This window comes from Coregonus clupeaformis, chromosome 31 (assembly GCF_020615455.1).
Source record: "Coregonus clupeaformis isolate EN_2021a chromosome 31, ASM2061545v1, whole genome shotgun sequence".
NCBI lineage: Eukaryota > Metazoa > Chordata > Actinopteri > Salmoniformes > Salmonidae > Coregonus > Coregonus clupeaformis.
In genome coordinates this window covers 28,213,607-28,235,575 of record NC_059222.1, presented here as the reverse complement: position 1 = coordinate 28,235,575, position 21,969 = coordinate 28,213,607, and the positions used below count along the sequence as shown (strand labels likewise).

The window sequence follows — 21,969 nt, the reverse complement described above, 5'->3', positions numbered from 1 at the left end:
GACCAGCCAACAAGAGCGTACAGGTCACAGTGGTGGGTAGTATGTGGGGCTTTGGTGACAAAACGGATGGCACTGTGATAGACTACATCCAATTTGCTGAGTAGAGTGTTGGAGGCTATTTTGTAAATGACATCGCCGAAGTCAAGAATCGGTAGGATAGTCAGTTTTACGAGGGCATGGTTGGCAGCATGAGTGAAGGAGGCTTTGTTGCGAAATAAGAAGCCGATTCTAGATTTAACTTTGGATTGGAGATGCTTAATGTGAGTCTGGAAGGAGAGTTTACAGTCTAACCAGACACCTAGGTATTTGTAGTTGTCCACATACTCTAGGTCAGACCCGTCGAGAGTAGTGATTCTAGTCGGGTGGGCGGGTGCCAGCAGCGTTCGATTGAAGAGCATGCATTTAGTTTTACTAGCGTTTAAGAGCAGTTGGAGGCTATGGAAGGAGTGTTGTATGGCATTGAAGCTCGTTTGGAGGTTTGTTAACACAGTTTCCAATGAAGGGCCAGATGTATACAAAATGGTGTCGTCTGCGTAGAGGTGGATCTCAGAGTCACCAGCAGCAAGAGCGACATCATTGATATACACAGAGAAAAGAGTCGGCCCAAGAATTGAACCCTGTGGCACCCCCATAGACTGCATAGGTCCAGACAACAGGCCCTCCGATTTGACACATTGAACTCTATCTGAGAAGTAGTTGGTGAACCAGGCGAGGCAGTCATTTGAGAAACCAAGGCTATTTAGTCTGCCAATAAGAATGCAGTGGTTGACAGAGTCGAAAGCCTTGGCCAGGTCGATGAAGACTGCTGCACAGTACTGTCTATTATCGATCACGGTTATAATATCGTTTAGGACCTTGAGCGTGGCTGAGGTGCACCCATGACCAGCTCGGAGACCGGAGAAGGTACGGTGGGATTCGAAATTGTCGGTGATCTGTTTGTTAACTTGGCTTTCAAAAACTTTCGAAAGGCAGGGCAGGATGGATATAGGTCTGTAACAGTTTGGATCTAGAGTGTCACCCCCTTTGAAGAGGGGGTTGACCGCGGCAGCTTTCCAATCTCTGGGGATCTCAGACGTTACGAAAGAGAGGTTGAACAGGCTAGTAATAGGGGTTGCGACAATTTCGGCGGCTATTTTTTAGAAAGAAAGGGTCCAGATTGTCTAGCCCAGATGATTTGTAGGGGTCCAGATTTTGCAGCTCTTTCAGAACATCAGCGGTCTGAATTTGTGTGAAGGAGAAGCGGGGGGGGGGGGCATGGGCAAGTTGCAGCAGAGGGTGCAGAGCTGGTGGCCGGGGTAGTGGTAGCCAGGTGGAAAGCATGGCCAGCCGTAGCAAAATGCTTGTTGAAATTCTCGATTATTGTAGATTTATCGGTGGTGATAATGTTTCCTAGCCTCAGTGCAGTGGGCAGCTGGGAGGAGGTGCTCTTATTCTCCATGGACTTTAGTGTCCCAAAACTTTTTGGAGTTAGTGCTACAGGATGCTAATTTCTGTTTGAAAAAGCTAGCCTTTGCTTTCCTAACTGCTTGTGTATATTGGTTCCTAACTTCCCTGAAAAGTTGCATATCGTGGGGGCTATTCGATGCTAATGCAGTACGCCACAGGATGTTTTTGTGCTGGTCAAGGGCAGTCAAGTCTGAGGAGAACCAGGGGCTATATCTGTTCTTAGTTCTGCATTTTTTGAATGGGGCATGCTTATTTAAGATAGAGAGGAAAGCATTTTTAAAGAACAACCAGGCATCCTCTACTGACGGAATGAGATCGATATCCATCCAGGATACCTGGGCCAAGTAAATTAGGAAGGCCTGCTCGCTAAAGTGTTTTAGGGTGCGTTTGATAGTGATGGGGGTGGTCGTTTGACCGCGGACCGGTTACGGACGCAGGCAATAAGGCAGTGATCGCTGAGATCCTGGTTGAAGACAGCAGAGGTGTATTTAGAGGGTTAGTTAGGATGATATCTATGAGGGTGCCCATGTTTACGGATTTAGGGTTGTACCTGGTAGGTTATATAATATAAGCCTTACACAACCATAAGACCCACTAATAATGTAATTATTTTATCAAAATAGTTTAACAGTCAGTCTATGAAAATGCCCTTTTTGTTACAAATTTAACCAAAACCATGCATAATAATGACTAACTTCTTGTAGCAGATGTTATAGAAAATTAACACGTCTCATAAATCATCTCTCAAGCACAAGCCCACGTGCTTGTGAGTAGCCGGCTAATCTTTATATTTCAAGTTTAGCTAACTTGTGTCTATCGCTAACAAGGTACAGTTGAATTGTTATGAACACACCCTTCTTTCCATCTCCAACTGGTTGAACAGCATGCTAGCCTGTCCACTTTGTTCAGATGTTGAAATCAAGTGGCCTGAAATCTCTCGCTTCGCCTCTTCCTCGCTGATCCATCTCTGCCCGAGCCGGAAACAGGCGCAATGGAGTATGGTCGTTGTAGTTAATTACCACGTTTCTGCACTGAACTAGGTTGAATATTTGCTTAATGAAAACAACGCCTTTCAGCCCAGCGTCCCACTAGTTCTTGACTTGATTTCTCTCGTGAATTATTTGATTTCTCTAGAGAAACGGCATGTTGGGCTCACCAAAAACCTGAACTAAATGGAATTCAAGTGTTTGAACAGATGGCGGTCAATTCGATTTTTAATAACCGGGGGGAAAACTAGATTTTGGTTAATCGCTCAGCACTAGTTGCTAAACAAGACCAGCATCTCATAACTCTAGTGGCTTTCTCTCCACTGCACTGATCTAACACATGATAGGTGAAAGAAATATGGTGGATGCTCTCTAGGAATTTGCTCTCAGCTGTGCAGATTGTTCACATCAGCACTGATGGAGAGAGAGAGGTGAGACTATTGAAATGAAGCCCAGGTCTTAGGTGTTGGCCGGAGCCCTGCAGTACAGTACTATACTGACTCCAGTACACAGGGCCTGGCCTGGTTGTGCTGAGTGGGCATATTTTCCCTCTAGACCCAGCAGAACCCAGACTGGTAGGGGAACCTTTCTTGATTCTACATCAACCTTTTTTCACCTTTACTTTACATTCTCCTGCTCAGATAGCCACGGTTCACTTCCAACTACAGGGGTTCCTACCCTAACAAAGCAGGGCACTCCCTGGAACTTCAAAAGATTGATGTTGGCCCAGACTAGTATTGTTAGGGCAGTGAAGTCAAAGGTATAAATCAAACCCTGCTTGGGGTGCTAAATGCATGTTAACCTCTCCCAGCTCTAGGTATGAACTGAGAATGAATGTGAACCAGCAGACTCCCATGGCGTCTCCGTACGGCCAGCCCCAGCCTGGCTATGGCCAGCCCAGCTACGCTCCCCTGGGAGGGAGCTACCCTGGCCCCTACGGACCCAACGGGCCCGCTACAGCCTACCAGCCTGGGGCTCCACCACAAGGTAAGTCTGTCTCTTTCCCTAACCCACCTCTTCTTTCTTGCAAGGGACTGTCTGTGTCTCTGTTTCTGTCCCTCCTCCCACTAGCGAGCTGACCTTCTGCAAGGTAAAACTTGTCTCTGTCCCTCTTTCTCTGTACCCATCGCAAAGTCCACTTCCTGCCATTCCCGCCATATCTTTGTGGCAACTTGTGTGTGTTTGGATGTAATTGATTGTATTGTGAATGCATCAACAACCATAGGGATTCTAGTTGCTCCTACTCCTGTGTATGTGTGTGAGCAAGCATATTATGCGTGTATGTGTTCCTCCTTCCCCCCTGGCTTTCTGCATTTCTATTCCTGCCTCTGTACACGGTGTCTCCCTCCTTTCTTGTCTTTCAGGTTACTCTCCCTATGCCAGTTTTCCCTCTAAGGCTGTGGCAGCTAACCCAGTCTCTGACCTGTCCTCTCCTCTTGACTTAGGTAACTGCTTTCTCTCTCTCTCTGCCACCCCTCTCTTTCCCCTACATACATGCTTCTACAGCCTGCTGGTCATTTGGCTGAGAGCAATGGTTCCCATGGCCCACTTGAAGTTCAAAATCTAAGATGTAGGTTTCTAACATGAGATGACTTTACCTTCAGGATGACTAACTTTACCAACGAGTGGTGCAAATCTATGCAGGTTTTTCTGGCTGGAAATGCATTCTTGCATTGATGACATAACGGTCATCATAGCTGATTACATAACGTTCCAAATGCCATCCGCTGTGTTTCAAACCTGTCGCCATTTCAGACAGGTGCCTAACGCCCCCATCCCTCTCTCTCAGGACCTGCCAGAGGCTCCCCTACCTCTGCCCCCCGTCCAGTCTCCACCCCCCAGGCATACTCCCAGTATCCCCAGGGAGACAATCAGAACGGACCCCCACCTATGGCTCACTCTATGTCCCAGCCAGTTCACAGGTCAGACCACACACACGCACACACAGTGTATATACTAGACAGCGGTTGTGTGTGTGTGTCCAAATCTTTAAATGTGTGTGTGAAGAAAGGTGTGTATGTGACATAAGTTATCCAGGCTCTGTTGTAGCCGGCCGCGACCGGGATACCCATGGGGCGGCGCACAATTGGCCCAGCGTCGTCCAGGGTAGGGGAGGGAATGGCCGGCAGGGAGAGCATGGCGTTTGCAACGCCAGGGTTGTGGGTTCGATTCCCATGGGGGGCCAGTATGAAAAATAAAATAAAAAATAATGTATGCACTCACTAACTGTAAGTCACTCTGGATAAGAGCGTCTGCTAAATGACTAAAATGTAAATGTAAGTTGTTTGTGTGTCCAGGTCGCCTGTGTCTCAGCCGTATAGCCAAGGTGCTATGAACTTGTCCGGGCCACACCCCTCCTACCCCCAGCAGTACGGGGCTCAGCCCCCCATGCAACAGGTGACCAATCAGATGTCAGGGATGCAGATCGGGTCCGGCCCCCCCACCTCTGTTGGGCTGGGATATGGTAAGAAATAATTGATTGATTGACGAATTTCGTGCTAAACTTTGCACCTACTAAACACAACCCTAGTTACCTGAATTTTCTTTCTCCAGCTCGCCATCCCAGCTCCCAGCCTCCAATCAGTGCATACTCCGCTGCAGCCCCTCCCTCCTATACGCAAGCTCCTCCCCCATTGTCTGCTGCCCCCTCCCAGCCTCCCCCTCCCAGTGAACCTGCCGCCCCCCAGCCTTACTATAGTGTCCCCCCTCCCCCCCAACAACAACCCTTCGCCTCCTCTGCCCACCTTCCCTCCCAACCCTTCCTCTCCTCCTCTCCATACTCGGGCCCTCCCCCTCTCAGCCAACCCCAGGCCCCTCCAGTCTCTCAACAGCAGTCCTTCCCACCTGGCCCCCATCCCCATGCTCAACAACCCTTCCCCAACTCCGCCCCTCCTCCAGTCTCCCAGGCCTCCTACTCTGGCCCCCCTCCTCACACCCAGCACTCCTTCCCCCCCAGAGGCCCCCCTCACTCCTCCCAATCTGGCCCCTTCCCACCTATCTCTATACCCCCTGCCCAGTACCCAGGCCCCCAGCCCCCGTCCCAACCCGGGCCCCCTCCCTTCCACTCTGAGCCCTCTCCTCAAGGCCCCATGCCACCCCCCTCCATGTCCCAGCAGCAGGCCAATCACCTTCCGCCCGGCCCCATGCAGCAGCCCCCCATGCAGCAACAGCACCCTCCTCAGCCTGGCATGCAGGGAGGATACCCACCCCAGCAGAATGGTGAGTACACCATGTTCAAACCCCTGTTCAACTTCTACTAGACCGCTAGCTTGCTTTTGGCAAGTCTGGAGTTTTTGTAATGAAATCTAGTTGGCAGTCATAGAGTGGATGTGAAAATCAGATGTCATGGTAGTCAAATCAATCAAATCAAATGTTATTTGTCACATGCTTCGTAAACAACAGGTGTAGACCAACAGTGAAATGTTTGCTTACGGGACCTTTTCCATCAATGCAGAGTTAAAAATGAAGATAAAAAATAGAAATAGTGACACAAGTAATAAATACATGGTGAATAACAATAAAGAGTAAAAATAACATGGCTATATACATGGAGTACCAGTACCAAGTCAATGTGCAGGAGTGCTAGGTAATTAAAGTAGCTATGTACAAATAGGTAGGGGTAAAGTGACTAGGCAACAGGATAGATAATAGCAGCAGCTTATGTGAGTGTTAAAGTGTGTGTGGCGTCAGTATGCATGTGTTTGTTTGTGGGCGTAGGTAGTGTGTGTGTTGGGGTGTCAGTGTAAGAATGTGTGAGTGTATGGATAGAGTCATAGTCAGTGCAAGAGTTAGTGCAAAAAACAAAAAAAAGGATCAATGCAGGTAGTCTGGGTAGCCATTTCTAATTAACGTAAGCCCACCCAGTAGAGAGTTTATAATCAATCAATACTTTCCTCCTCAGGTGCGTTTGGGCAGCCGAGAGGGCCCCAGCCCGGCTATGCAGGCCCGCAGTATCCCGGGCAACAGAACTACGGAGCAGGCCCTGCCCCTGCACCCGCTCCCACCGCACAGAAGAGACTGGACCCTGACTCCATCCCCAGCCCGGTAAGGCACACACACTCCCTGTCCCCATCCTGGTAACACATACACACTTGGTCTTGTGATGTATAGTGTATTGGTGATAATGATGTTAGGTATTGGACTGTATGTTATGTGTTTGTGTGTGCAGTCTAACAGTGTAACCCAGTCTAAGTTGAGCATGTGTATCAAACACCGATGATCTGCTTGCCTTCTCTCTGATGACTGACTAATCTATAACCAATAATCCCAGAATCACAGTCAGGGAGCTAATAATCCTGCTACTGAGTTATTTACATCCTCTTCTCTCTGTCCCCTGTGTTCTTTGGTTTTGTTTGATTTGATAATTTGCTGGACAAATCTCTGTTGTGAATGTAAAGCAAGCGTCTGAGCTGCCGGCTGTGCAGAAATCGAGACATAGAATAGACCCAGACGCTATCCCCAGCCCAGTAAGTCTACTGTCTACCTCCTAACCCCTATCCCCTACCCTTTAACCCCTTATCCCCGTCTTAGTGCTGAGCGATTAACTAAAATGTTGGTTTATTTACGGTTTTTAAATAACTAATTGACAGACGTTGGTTCAATTATTTGAATTCCATTTATTTATATTTTTTTATGTGAGCTCAATGTGCAGTTTCTCTAGAGAGATTTCATGTTGTCCAACTCATCATAGTTAACCGCAGAAAACGTGGTAATTAATTACAATGACTAGAATCCATTGTGGCTACAGCTGCCTGTTCTCATTGGTTGTTATCCCGGGCAAGCCTGTGGGGCCGGCAGACAGACAGGGAGAGGAAGCGCGATAGAGACAGGAGAGGGATAGAGAGCAGTTGCTTAGGTATCTCTACCCGACAATACATCTTATTGGTTGATAGTTCTTATTTAGCAGTCTTAAAAATATGCCTTATCTACTTTGAAGAATTACTGAAATAGTGATTTTGTCAGACAGCAGGCAGCTAGCCAGCTAGACTAGCTTTCTAGCCTGAAGGATGACTCTTTGGAGAGCACAGAGATACTTTTGTATAGATAGTGTATGTGGTCACCCCTTCAAATTGGTGGATTCATCTATTTCAACCACACCTGTTGCTGACAGGTGTATAAAATCGAGCACACAGCCATGCAGTCTCCATGGACAAACATTGGCAGTAGAATGGCCTTAGTGAAGAGCTCAGTGACTTTCAACGTGGCACCGTCATAGGATGCCACCTTTCCAACAAGTCAGTTCGTCAAATTTCTGCGCTGCTAGAGCTGCCCCGGTCAACTGTAAGTGCTGTTATTGTGAAGTGGAAACTTCTAGGAGCAACAATGGCTCAGCCACGAAGTAATATGCCACACAAGGTCACAGAACGGGACCGCTGAAGTGCGTAGCGCGTAAAAATGTCCTGTCCTTGGTTGAAACACTCACTACTGAGTTCCAAACTGCCTCTGGAAGCAACGTCAGTACAAGAACTGTTAGTCGGGAGCTTCATGAAATTGATTTCCATGGCCGAGCAGCCGCACACAAGCCTAAGATCACCATGCGCAATGCCAAGCGTCGGCTGGAGTGGTGTAAAGCTCACCGCCGTTGGACTCAGGAGCAGTGGAAACGCGTTCTCTGGAGTGATGAATCACGCTTCACCATCTGGCAGTCCAATGGACGAATCTGGGTTTGTGGATGCCAGGAGAACGCTACCTGCCCCAATGCATAGTGCCAACTGTAAAGTTTGGTGGAGGAGGAATAATGGTCTGGGGCCCCTTAGTTCCAGTGAAGGGAAATCTTAACGATACAGCATACAATGACATTCTAGATGATTCTGTACTTCCAACTGTGTGGCAGCAGTTTGGGGAAGGCCCTTTCCAGTTTCAGCATGACAATGCCCCTGTGCACAAAGCGAGGTCCATACAGAAATTGTTTGTCGAGATCGGTATGGAAGAATTTGACTGGCCTGCACAGAGACCTGACCTCATCCCCATCGAACATTACATTTTACATTTTTTACATTTTAGTCATTTAGCAGACGCTCTTATCCAGAGCGACTTACAGTTAGTGAGTACATACATTTTTTTTTTATACTGGCCCCCCATGGAATCGAACCCTGGCATTGCAAACGCCATGCTCTACCAATTGAGCTACATCCCTGCCGGTCATTCCCTCCCCTACCCTGGACGACGCTGAGCCAATTGTGCGCCGCCCCATGGGTCTTCCGGTCGCGGCCGGCTACGACAGAGCCTGGATTCGAACCAGGATCTCTAGCGGCACAGCTAGCACTGCGATGCAGTGCCTTAGACCACTGCGCCACTCGGGAGACACAATCTTTGTGATGAACTGGAATGCCGACTGCGAGCCAGGCCTAATCGCCCAACATCAGTGTCCGACCTCACTAATGCTCTTGTGGCTGAATGGAAGCAAGTCCCCGCAGCAATGTTCCAACATCTAGTGGAGTGTTATAACAGCAAAGAGGGGACCAAGTCCATATTAATGCCCATGATTTTTTAAAGAGTTGTTCGATGAGCAGGTGTCCACATACTTTTGGTCATGTAGTGTAGATGGCTGACTGCTACTGCCTGAGCAGAGATTATATGACTTGGAATGAAATAATCAAAATGAAAGTCATCAAATAAAAAGTGAGAAAAAAATGTAATAAAAAGTAATGTGAGAAAAGGATGCCTATTAATAAGTGATAAGCGGTAATGGGCAGTCACTGCTATCATTTGAGTTTTTATTAATGAAATAGTCATCATGCTAAAAACAAATGTAATATACACAACCAAAATATTTTATTTAAGGAAAGTAATGTGAATAAATGATATTAATGGGCAGTCACAACCATCAATTATTTTTTGTTCTATGTTACAGCATGAAACCCACATAACGTTTCTTTTTTTTTTTATGGAACCGAAATTGAAAACCGTGATTTAAAAAAAATAACGAAACAACCTCAAAAGCACTTAGCTCAGCACTACCCCGTCTACATCCTAACCCCTACACCCTATCCCCAGCCCAGCAAGCTCCTGTGTGTCTTCTCACTAACTGCTACACCCTAACCTTTGAGCCCTGACCCTCTGAAGCCTACCAATGTTTCTATGTCTGACCAACAGGTCATTGGTGCGTTCTGATCCCCCCCCACCCCTTTTCCCTCTCCTCGCATGCCAGCCTGCAGTGTCTCAATCACTACTCACCCATAATTCCTTGCACTCTGAAATTTACCCAAATTCCTTGATTCCTGAAATTTGCCCACAATTCCTAGCACCCTGAAATTAGCCCAAATTCGTTGAATTGTTTATTTGTCCACAATCATGCTACATTTGAGTATAAAGCCCTCCCTAGTGGTTTTGGTGTGTTGTGCACTGTACTCTACAGTGTTGCCATGGTTGCTGTGTCATTGTGTTATTATAGGATGGCCTCAATGGTTTTTTGTTAATCTTCTCTGTTCTCTTTGGGAGTTCTATTTTTACTCTCTCACTGGAGAATAGGTTTGTGCGTAATGGAGAGACTCTTCCCCTGCATGTCATTATACTCCACCCTCTATCAAATTAACATTAGCGTGTCTGTAAAACTTGCTTTCTCTTTCTACCTCAGATTCAGGTGATTGAGGATGACCGGGTCAACAAGAGCAGTGAGCCGTTCACCACTGGGGTCAAAGGTCAGGCTCCACCCCTGGTCACCACCAACTTCCAGGTGAAAGACCAGGGCAACGCCAGCCCGCGGTTCATCCGCTGTACGGCCTACAACATGCCCTGCACAGCCGACATGGCCAAACAGTCCCAAGTCCCCTTGGCCGCTGTAATCAAACCCCTGGCCACGCTGCCCCCCGACGAGGTGAGACGCACACACATACGCGCACACACACCCCTATCTCCTCTGTTCTCCTTCTCTCAAAACACTCTCTTACCGCTCTCTCTTTGTTGTCGTTATATGTTCATTTTTCTCAAGAATTGGAGGCATCTGCCATTTCTGAACTACACTATAAGATGCTTAACAAACCCCCCTCTGTCTGTCAGACGCCTCCGTACATTGTGGACCATGGGGAGGGCGGTCCTATCCGCTGTAACCGCTGTAAGGCCTACATGTGTCCCTACATGCAGTTCATCGAGGGTGGACGCCGCTTCCAGTGTGGCTTCTGCAGCTGTGTCACAGAGGGTACGTGCGTGTGATATTTTGTGTGTGTCTGAGGTCAGTATTGTAATTTTTTTGTTATAACTCTCCCTCTCTCTCGCCATAGTGCCTCCCCACTACTTCCAGCATCTGGACCACACAGGGAAGAGGGTGGACTGCTACGACAGGCCAGAGCTCTCTCAGGGCAGCTACGAGTTTGTGGCCACCGTCGACTACTGTAAGGTAGGTGTCTACTTTCATAAAAGACTGGAGGCCTGTACCTTTGTTCTATTTGGACCAGAAGATTTTCATAATGAGCCAGATTCTGTCTGTCGTCACAATGACCAAGTTTGGCACATACCAGAGATTCTCCATCAAAGAAAAGCTGTGCCATTATGTAATATGCTTAATATGCGAACTGTCTAGTCTAAATACTTCTCTCTTTCACTCTCTCTCTGCTTCTTTCTCTCTCTCAGAACAATAAGCTCCCCCAGCCCCCAGCGTTCATCTTCTTCATCGATGTGTCTTACAACGCCGTGAAGAGCGGCATGGTCAACATAGTCTGTCAGGAACTCAAGACTCTACTGGACTACCTGCCCAGGTACACACACACACACACACACACACACACACTATTCACCCATGTAAACACAAACACCCACTAGCTAATGAATGACATTTGCTCTCTCTCTTCCCCCGCTCACCCTCCAGGGAGAATCCAGAGGCAGACTCGGTGGTGCGTGTGGGTTTTGTGACCTATAACAAGGTGTTACACTTCTACAACGTCAAGTCCAGCCTGGCCCAGCCCCAGATGATGGTGGTCAGTGACGTCAGTGACATGTTCCTCCCTCTGCTCGACGGCTTCCTGGTCAGCGTCAACGACAGCCGGATGGTCATCGAGAGGTACGCACACATACATTTACACCAGGGCTCCAGACTAACAGTTTCCTGTCGTGGCACTGGTGCCACTAAGTTTTTCAGTTGGGGGCACCAGCCCATGATTTTTTGTCGCAGTAACAACAAAAAATGCGACGTCATGCAATATCATTTTTTGTAATTGTAATAAAGGTTTTCAAGATGAATAAAAGAGAAGAGCAGTCACAGAAAGTCAATCAAAATCAAATCTGGTTTAGAAGTTGCAACAGGGAGACACCTCCAGAACAGAAGCAAATAACATTTGTAACTCGCTTTCTCTAAGCCGTTATATTCTAATCTCACAGCACCAATGTTCTGTAAAACAGTAGGACGTCACATCAGTTGCTACAGAATCACGCAGTGTCACAGAATACAATAACAAGCAGTGTCCTTGGTCCTTGTACCTTCAGTCTGGAGTCAGTCACTATCAACAGATATGAGAACAATCCATAACATTCAGTATAAAGTCTAAGTGACCATCAACCCGTACACAAATGATTGTCCCAAATAGAATACTGGAAATCATGTGTATTTTACGTAAAGGGAAACATATAAATATGCTAAGCATTGTGTTAATTACTCTTAACTGAATATTAACTTTATTCATCTTATTCCCATGACATTAATCATCTTTTAAAGTAATTCAGTGCTTTATTAAGAAGTGTAATCGACTACTGAGATGGTATTTAAGAAATAAGTTGTTTCTTCTAACATGTTGTGATTCAAAATATTTTGATGTGCATCCTATTCCAGTGATTTTCATGACTTTCGGGTTGACAATTAGGCTATTGTTATATTTTACTGTTAAAATAGGTTCAATAGGGATTCATTTGCCTACATCTTTATGTGCATAATATCATATGCTACGTTTTGGGGGGCTAATTCACCACCTAAGTGGAAACTCAAAACACATTAGCTAGATTGTTAACTCTCTAAATATAAAACCCACTGCTAGTTGCCATATGTTAATCTAACAGCAAATGTAATGTCCTAAAAAAAACTGCAGTTGTAGCCTACAGAAAGCTAAGAACCTCCTCTCTTCAGCATTACACAGGATAGCTGTGTTTACCCTGCAATTGGATTTTGAAATGTTATACAATCAGAATGCATTTTTTTCTCCCTGAGCATTTTCTTTCTCCCGGGAAAGGCAGTGAGAGTGGCTCGCTCCTCACAGCAGCAGGTCCCAGCGAAACAGGGGGGCAGCCGCAGGGCACAAACTTTCATTAGATGAATCATCAGGATAATGCACTTTACTGTTTGACCAAATCATGGGTTAAGCCTCCTAAAAAAAAAATAGGAAGATTGAGAAACATTTAATGTTTTACGCACACAGCCAAGCCAAAGGGTCGCAAAATTTTACTAAATGGTCGCTGTCTGGAGCCCTGGTATACACACATTAATATTTATATCCATCACATATATTAAAGCAGATGTCTCATTTGGCGTGTTTGTCAGTTTGCTAGACCAGATTCCGGAGATGTTTGCAGACACCAGGGAGACTGAGACGGTGTTTGGACCAGTCATCCAGGCAGGACTGGAGGCACTGAAGGCTGCAGACTGTGCCGGTAAGCTGTTTGTGTTCCACTCCACTCTGCCCATCGCTGAGGCTCCTGGGAAACTGAAGAACAGAGAGGACAAGAAACTGGTGGGAACAGACAAGGAGAAGGTACGCACAAACACACTGATACACTCAGACACACGTACTCTCTCACACACACACTAACAAGGAGAAGGTAAACTGATATTGCAGATACTGTTGGCAGATACTGTTGCAATTAGACACAGAACACATAAAGAACCCTCATTCTGGAGAAAGTGTTCCATCTGGTATTGGTTGGGTCAATGACTCAATGAGTCTCTCTCTCTCTCTCCCTCTCTCCAGTCTCTGTTCCAGCCCCAGTCTGGTTTCTACAGTAACCTGTCTAAGGAGTGTGTAGCACAGGGCTGCTGTGTGGACCTCTTCCTGTTTCCCAACCAGTATGTCGACGTGGCAACACTTGGCGTGGTGCCCGTCTCCACTGGGGGCTCCATCTACAAATACACCTACTTCCAGGTGAGACACACACACACATCTCTCTCTCTCTCTCTCTATATATATATATATATATATATATATATATCTCTCCATACAATGCCTTCGGAAAGTTTTCAGACCCCTAGACTTTTCCCACATTTTCTTAGGTTACAGCCTTATTCTAAAATTGATTAAATCGTTTTTTCCCCCCTCATCAATCTACACACAATACCCCATAATGACAAAGCAAAACAGGTTTTTAGATTTTTATTTTTACTGAAACCACATTTACATAAGTGTTCTCTGTACTTTGCTCTGTTCATCTTTCTCTCGATCCTGACTAGTCTCCCAGTCCCTGCCGCTGAAAAACATCCCCACAGCATGATGCTGCCACCACAATGCTTCACCGTAGGGATGGCCAGGTTTCCTCCAGACGTGACTTTTGGCATTCAGGCCAAAGAGTTCAATCTTGGTTTCATCAGACCAGAGAATCTTGTTTCTTATGGTCTGAGAGTCTTTAGGTGCCTTTTAGCGAACTCCAAGCAGGCTGTCATGTGCCTTTTACTGAGGAGTGGCTTCTGTCTGGCCACTCTACCATAAAGGCCTGATTGGTGGAGTGCTGCGGAGGTGGTTGTCCTTCTGGAAGGTTCTCCCATCTCCACAGAGGAACTCTGGAGTTCTGTCAGTGACCATCGTGTTCTTAGTCACCTCCCTGACCAAGGCCCTTCTCCCCCGATTGCTCAGTTTGGCCGGGCGACCAGCTCTAGGAAGAGTCTTGGTGGTTCCAAACTTCTTCCATTTAAGAATGATGGAGGCAACTGTGTTCTGGGTTTTTTATACATTTGCAAACATTTCTAAACTTTAGGTTACGACCGTAACCCTGGTTTTCTGATAGTATGAGTGAGGTATTTCACTTATGGGATACGGCCCCAGCATATTCGTCAGAAGCCTTTATTACACTACGCCAGCCATGATTGGCTGGACGTCGAGACGTGTGCGTCGGGGAAGGTTGTCCCTCCTACCCTATAAAAGATCCAACGCAACGTCTGAGTCATTCAAAAATAAGCAACACCTCTTCCTCGCTCATGCAAGGAGGGTGGTCTGGTGAAATACCTCACTCATACTATCAGAGAACCGGGGTTACAGTCGTAACCTAAAGTTCTCTTTCAAGTATTTGTTTCGGTATTTCACTTATGGGATATACTGACTCCCATATTGCCAGACAGGCTTATCCTGACGACCGACTGTCCTTTGCTATATATCACACAAATGGGCTTTGCCCCTCAGAAGATCCTACACGTAAAACAGTATGCGCCAGGGTAGGTGCCGTGACATAAAGCCCAACTCGCTGCTGAGCAAATATTTTGGATAGATATGGCCTTAAATAAAGCCCAGGACGTAGCCATTCCTCTAGTGGAATGAGCCCGTAGGCCAGAAGGAGACTAAAGACCCTTACTTGTGTAGGCCAAAGCAATAGCCCCCACTATCCAGTGGGAGAGGCAATGTTTAGTGAGCGCTTTACCTGTGTGAGGTTTTGCCCAGGAAACAAACAACTAAATCCCTTAATCCTGTCCATGTAGATGCGCAGAGTGCGTACTGGGCACAACATATGCAACCGTTGATGTTCCGGAGAGGAAAACGGTGGGGGATAAACAAGCTACCAGCTCCAGAGGAAGACACGTCAAAGATGGGTTAATCATCTTAGGGATTAAGGTGGGGTTAAGCCTCAATGATACCCTATTGTTACCAGGTGCAAATTGTGCACATGATGAGTGCACCGAGAGTGTGTGAATGTCACTTACACACTTGGCGGAGGCCAATGCTAGTAATATCGCGGTCATAAATGAAAGCATCTTCAGCTCCACTTGATCTCAAAAGGCTGTTGGCATAGAGCATAGAAAACATTTACATTTACATCATTTAGAAGACGCTCTTATCCAGAGCGACTTACAAATTGGTGCATTCGACTTATCATAGCCAGTGGGACAACCACTTTTTTGTTATGATATAAAAAAAAAAAACATTTATTTTCTTATTTTTTTGTGGGGGAAGAAGGATTACTTTATACTATTCCAGGTATTCCTTAAAGAGGTAGGGTTTCAAGTGTTTCCGGAAGGTGGTCAGTGACTCCGCTGTCCTGGCGTCGTGGGGGAGCTTGTTCCACCATTGGGGTGCCAGAGCAGCGAATAGCTTTGACTGGGCTGAGCGGGAACTGTGCTTCCGTAGAGGTAGGGGAGCTAGCAGGCCAGAGGTGGATGAACGTAGTGCCCTCGTTTGGGTGTAGGATCAGAGCCTGAAGGTAAGGAGGTGCCGTTCCCCTCACAGCTCCATAGGCAAGCACCATGGTCTTGTAGTAGATGCGAGCCTCAACTGGAAGCCAGTGGAGTGTGCAGAGGAGCAGGGTGACATGAGAGAACTTCGGAAGGTTGAACACCAGACGGGCTGCAGCGTTCTGGATAAGTTGTAGGGGTTTAATGGCACAGACAGGGAGCCCAGCCAACAGCGAGTTGCAGTAATCCAGACGGGAGATGACAAGTGCCTGGATTAGGACCTGTGCCACTTTCTGTGTAAGGTAGGGTCGTACTCTGCGAATGTTGTAGAGCATGAACCTGCAGGATCGGGTCACCGCTTTGATGTTAGCGGAGAAAGACAGGGTGTTGTCCAGGGTCACGCCAAGGTTCTTTGCACTCTGGGTGGAGGACACAATAGAGTTGTCAACCGTGATGGCGAGATCATGGAGCGGGCAGTCCTTCCCCGGGAGGAAGAGCAGCTCCGTCTTGCCGAGGTTCAGCTTGAGGTGGTGATCCGACATCCACACTGATATGTCTGCCAGACATGCAGAGATGCGATTCGCCACTTGGTTATCGGAAAGGAGAAAAGTAATTGTGTGTCGTCTGCGTAGCAATGATAGGAGAGACCATGTGAGGATATGACAGAGCCAAGTGACTTGGTGTATAGAGAGAATAGGAGAGGGCCTAGAACTGAGCCCTGGGGGACACCAGTGGTGAGAGCACGTGGTGCGGAGACAGATTCTCGCCACGCCACCTGGTAGGAGCGACCGGTCAGGTAGGACGTAATCCAAGAGTGAGCAGCGCCGGAGATGCCCAACTCGGAGAGGGTGGAGAGGAGGATCTGATGGTTCACAGTATCAAAGGCAGCGGATAGGTCTAGAAGGATAAGAGCAGAGGAGAGAGAGTTAGCTTTAGCAGTGCGGAGAGCCTCCGTGACACAGAGAAGAGCAGTCTCAGTTGAATGACCAGTCTTGAAACCTGACTGGTTTGGATCAAGAAGGTCATTCTGAGAGAGATAGCAGGAGAGTTGGCTAGAGACGTCACGCTCAAGAGTTTTGGAGAGAAAAGAAAGAAGGGATACTGGAGGGATCGAGTGTAGGTTTTTTGAGGGGTGCAACTCTCGCTCTCTTGAAGACGGAAGGGACATGGCCAACGGTCAAGGATGAGTTGATGAGCGAGGTGAGGTAAGGGAGAAGGTCTCCGGAAATGGTCTGGAGAAGAGAGGAGGGGATAGGGTCAAGCGGGCAGGTTTTTGGGCGGCCGGCCGTCACAAGTCGCAAGATTTCATCTGGAGAGAGAGGGGAGAAAGAAGTCAAAGCATAGGGTAGGGCAGTGTGAGCAGGACCAGCGGTGTCATTTGACTTAATAAATGAGGATCGGATGTCGTCAACCTTCTTTTCAAAATGGTTGACAAAGTCATCCACAGAGAGGGGGGAGGATTCAGCAGGGAGGAGAAGGTGGCAAAGAGCTTCCTAGGGTTAGAGGCAGAGGCTTGAAATTTAGAGTGGTAGAAAGTGGCTTTAGCAGCGGAAACAGAGGAAGAGAATGTAGAGAGGAGGGAGTGAAAAGATGACTGGTCCGCAGGGAGTCTAGTTTTCCTTCATTTCCGCTCGGCTGCCCGGAGCCCTCTTCTGTGAGTTCGCAATGAGTCTGCAATCCACGGAGCAGGAGGGGAGGACCGAGCCGGCCGGGAGGATAGGGGACATAGAGAGTCAAAAGATGCAGAAAGGGAGGAGAGGAGGGTTGAGGAGGCAGAATCAGGAGATCGGAGGGGGAAGGATTTAGCAGAGGGAAGAGATGATAGGATGGAAGAGGAGAGAGTAGCGGGAGAGAGAGAGCGAAGGTTGCGACGGCACATTACCATCTGAGTAGGGGCAGAGTGAGTAGTGTTGGAGGAGAGCGAGAGAGAAAAGGATACAAAGTAGTGGTCGGAGACTTGGAGGGGAGTTGCAGTGAGATTAGTAGAAGAACAGCATCTAGTAAAGATGAGGTCAAGCGTATTGCCTGCCTTGTGAGTAGGAGGGGACGGTGAGAGGGTGAGGTCAAAAGAGGAAAGGAGTGGAAAGAAGGAGGCAGAGAGAAATGAGTCAAAGGCAGACGTAGAGAGGTTAAAGTCACCCAGAACTGTGAGGGGTGAGCCATCCTCAGGAAAGGAACTTATCAAGGCGTCAAGATCATTGATGAACTCTCCAAGTGAACCTGGAGGGCGATAAATGATAAGGATGTTAAGCTTGAATGGGCTAGTGACTGGGACAGCATGGAATTCAAATGAGGAGATAGACAGATGGGTCAGGGGAAAAAGAGAGAATGTCCACTTGGTAGAGATGAGGATTCCTGTGCCACCGCCGCGCTGACCAGATGCTCTCGGGGTATGCGAGAACACATGGTCAGACGAGGAAAGAGCAGTAGGAGTAGCAGTGTTTTCTGTGGTAATCCATGTTGCCGTCAGCACCAAGAAGTCGAGGGACTGGAGGGTAGCATAGGCTGAGATTAACTCTGCCTTGTTGGCTGCAGAACGGCAGTTCCAGAGTCTGCCGGAAACCTGGAACTCCACGTGGGTCGTGCGCGCAGGGACCACCAGATTAGAGTGGCAGCAGCCACACGGTGTGAAGCGTTTGTATGGCCTGTGCAGAGAGGAGAGGACAGGGATAGACAGACACATAGTTGACAGGCTACAGAAAAAGGCTACAATAATGCAAAGGAGATCGGAATGAAATGAACTAAACATCTGGGAAAGCGAGAGAGCGGGGCCTCCCTCACTTACGTTTCACTGAAACACTCAAATATAACTCTCCCAACTTCCACTTTAGAAATTATAATTGTTGTAAACTACAGCGGTTCAATGTTTTCTTGGAATAGACTCTAACTTAGTTTATTCAGCTAGCTAACTTGGTACTGTATAGCCACAACAGTGGTATTCTCTGTTCTGACTAGAACATGACGACCCTCCAGAAATGGGATGAACGACTTTAATCCAGAATCCAGGATTAAACCTAGGAAAGAGATTGTCTGCGTGGGAATCGGAACGCTCTTTACTGTGTTTATTCTGAAACCTAGAAATGTCAGGTGTTCGAAGAGTAGTTGACTGTGTTCTAAGACCTCTTGTCTCGATTGCGCGCACAGCAGCCAATCGTCTATGAGTGCCTTGCAAAAGTATTCATCCCCCTTGCCGTTTTTCCTGTTTTGTTCATTACAACCTGTAATTTAAATGGATTTTTATTTGGATTTCATGTAATGGACATACACAAAATAGTCCAAATTGGTGAAGTGAAATTAAAAAAATTACTTGTTTAAAAGAATTATAAAAAATAAATAACGGAAAAGTTGTGCTTGCTGATGTATTCGCCCCCTTTGCTATGAAGCCCATAAATAAGATCTGGTGCAACCAATCTTGTGCAATCTAAGTGTCACATGATCTCAGAATATATACACCTGTTCTGAAAGGCCCCAGAGTCTGCAACACCACTAAACAAGGGGCACCACCAAGCAAGCGGCACCATGAAGACCAAGGAGCTCTCCAAACAGGTCAGGGACAAAGTTGTGGAGAAGTACAGATCAGGGTTGGGTCATAAAAAAATATCCGGAACTTTGAACATCCCACGGAGCACCATTTTTAAATCCATTATTAAAAAATGGAAAGAATATGGCACCACAACAAACCTGCCAAGAGAGGGCCGCCCACCAAAACTCATGGACCAGGCAAGGAGGGCATTAATCAGAGAGGCAACAAAGAGACCAAAGATAACCCTGAAGGAGCTGCAAAGCGCCACATCGGCGGTTGGAGTATCTGTCCATATGACCACTTTAAGCCGTACACTCCAGAGCTGGGCTTTACGGGAGAGTGGCCAGAAAAAAGCCATTGCTTAAAGAAAAAAATAAGCAAACACGTTTGGTGTTCGCCAAAAGGCATGTGGGAGACTCCCCAAACATATGGAAGAAGGTACTCTGGTCAGATTAGACTAAAATTGAGCTTTTTGGCCATCAAGGAAACGCTATGTCTGGCGCAAACCCCAACACCTCTCATCACCCCGAGAACACCATCCCCACAATGAAGCATGGTGGTGGCAGCATCATGCTGTGGGGATGTTTTTCATCGGCAGGGACTGGGAAACCGGTCAGAATTGAAGGAATGATGGATGGCGCTAAATACAGGGAAATTCTTCCAGAGATTTGAGACTGGGACGGAGGTTCACCTTCCAGAAGGACAATGACCCTAATCATACTGCTAAAGCAACACTGGAATGGCCAAGTCAAAGCCTAGGCCTCAATCCAATTGAGAATCTGTGGTATGACTTAAAGATTGCTGTACACCAGCGGAACCCATCCAACTTGAAGGAGCTGGAGCAGTTGTATTTTTATTTTTGTCTTATTTGTTGTTTGTTTCACAAGAAAAATTATTTTGCATCTTCAAAGTGGTAGGCATGTTGTGTAAATCAAATGATACAAACCCCCCAAAAATCAATTTTAATTCCAGGTTGCAAGGTAACAAAATAGGAAAAATGCAAAGGGGGTGAATACTTTCGCAAGCCACTGTACGTCATCAGCCGAATGCCCCTCTCTCTGAGTGGGGCTATGGCTGCCTCGGTACACTTCGTAAAAACACGAGGTGACCGTGAGAGGCCGAAAGGGAGCACCAGAAATTCGTAGATTACGCCTTGAAAAGCGAATCTGAGAAATTTCCTGTGAGGAGGGTATATTGAGATGTGAAAGTAAGCGTCCTTCAGGTCGACGGGTACGAACCAATCGCCTGGGCGCACGGAACGTAGCAGAGCAGTGTGTGTCAACATTCTGAACATGGATTTTCTCATGTGCCTGTTCAGAGCACGTAGATCTAGGATGGGGCGTATGCCGGTCCCTTTTTTGGAACCAGGAAAACCGCAGTGTCTTTGCTCGGGAGGAACAATTCTTATTGCCCTTTTCCCTATTAGCGATGTGATTTCCTCCCGGAGTACACGCGCTGATTCCCCCTGAGCCTGAGTGTATATAATTCCCTTGAATCGAAGAGGGGTGACAGCGAATTGTAGTCTGTATCCCCTGTCTATCGTGCCTTGTACCTAGTTTGACACTGCGCATGCCCGCCAATTCTCTCTCCGCTCAGAGAGAGGGCTGACCGGGCTTCCCCCCCCATAGACGGTGCAGCTGCACCACCCTCCTAGCGTATAGGACCTGTTTCAAACTATCACTTTTATGGTCAACATAGGCACTTCATATGCGCACTCGCTCCGGAATGGGGAAAAATATGTTTCTTTAGACCTGCCTAAAATAAATGGATTTATTTTGATGGCATATATTACATGGATTTATTATACTTTTTTATGTAGATTTTCCAAAGGCGTGCATCAGCGGCTTGTATGCGGCTTGTGTGCTTGGAGGCCTGGAGATGCTAAACATGTTTATGTTAATTCATGGTAAATTACAGTGAGACCAGCAGTCATTTTCGAGACCATAACCGGCTGAAAAAAATGTCATGACCACCACAGCCCTAGTTATCTACCATTCATCTCTCCTTGTTCATCTTTGAAATACCCACATGGGTTTGTATGCTCCTGAAACCAATGATTAGATGGGAGAGGTGGGACTTGCAGTGCGTCAAGGTTCTCAAATGGAACCATGTTCTATTTTACCATCTGGCTACGTCTTCGACGTGCACGAGCGGTGTGGATGAAATGATTGAATAACATTTATGAGTACATTTATTTTGCAACGTGGCGGGGCTCGTTTGGGTGTAACCAAGTCCACCCTTCACCTGTTACCTGCCTTCACTCACTCACTCTGTGTGTGTGGTCCGTGTCAGGCCAAGACGGACCGTGAGCGGTTCCTGAATGATCTGCGGCGAGACGTTCAGAAGCCGATGGGCTTCGACGCTGTCATGAGGGTCCGAACCAGCACAGGTAAGTGTCTTCATCACGCTCTCACACACTTTCTCTCGCTCACACACTCACAATTTTTTTTTTTGGTGGGGTAGATCAGCTTTAATATTGCTGATACAGTGGGGGGGAAAAGTATTTAGTCAGCCACCAATTGTGCAAGTTCTCCCACTTAAAAAGATGAGAGAGGCCTGTAATTTTCATCATAGGTACACGTCAACTATGACAGACAAATTGAGGGAAAAAAATCAGGAAAATCACATTGTAGGATTTTTAATGAATTTATTTGCAAATTATGGTGGAAAATAAGTATTTGGTCACCTACAAACAAGCAAGATTTCTGGCTCTCACAGACCTG

The 21,969-nt window shown here is 47.0% G+C and overlaps 1 protein-coding gene across 4 annotated transcripts in view; it reads left to right on the top strand.

Moving 5' to 3' along the window:
* LOC121547368 (protein transport protein Sec24C-like) overlaps positions 1-21,969 on the top strand; it is a 38,983-nt gene that overhangs the window by 4,485 nt on the left and 12,529 nt on the right. Inside the window, exons 2-16 of one of the 4 annotated variants that reach the window (XM_041858619.2) lie at positions 3,244-3,419; positions 3,797-3,877; positions 4,222-4,354; positions 4,730-4,896; positions 4,986-5,651; positions 6,334-6,476; positions 6,830-6,898; positions 10,009-10,248; positions 10,431-10,569; positions 10,652-10,767; positions 11,001-11,125; positions 11,236-11,427; positions 12,895-13,105; positions 13,322-13,492; positions 21,539-21,635. In XM_041858619.2, coding sequence (XP_041714553.1) covers positions 3,263-3,419; positions 3,797-3,877; positions 4,222-4,354; positions 4,730-4,896; positions 4,986-5,651; positions 6,334-6,476; positions 6,830-6,898; positions 10,009-10,248; positions 10,431-10,569; positions 10,652-10,767; positions 11,001-11,125; positions 11,236-11,427; positions 12,895-13,105; positions 13,322-13,492; positions 21,539-21,635 — 2,707 coding nt within the window. In that variant the 5' untranslated portion in view covers positions 3,244-3,262. The remainder of the gene's footprint in view (positions 1-3,243; positions 3,420-3,796; positions 3,878-4,221; positions 4,355-4,729; positions 4,897-4,985; positions 5,652-6,333; positions 6,477-6,829; positions 6,899-10,008; positions 10,249-10,430; positions 10,570-10,651; positions 10,768-11,000; positions 11,126-11,235; positions 11,428-12,894; positions 13,106-13,321; positions 13,493-21,538; positions 21,636-21,969) is intronic. The other 3 variants (XM_045209863.1, XM_045209862.1, XM_045209864.1) reach the window with 3 other exon arrangements.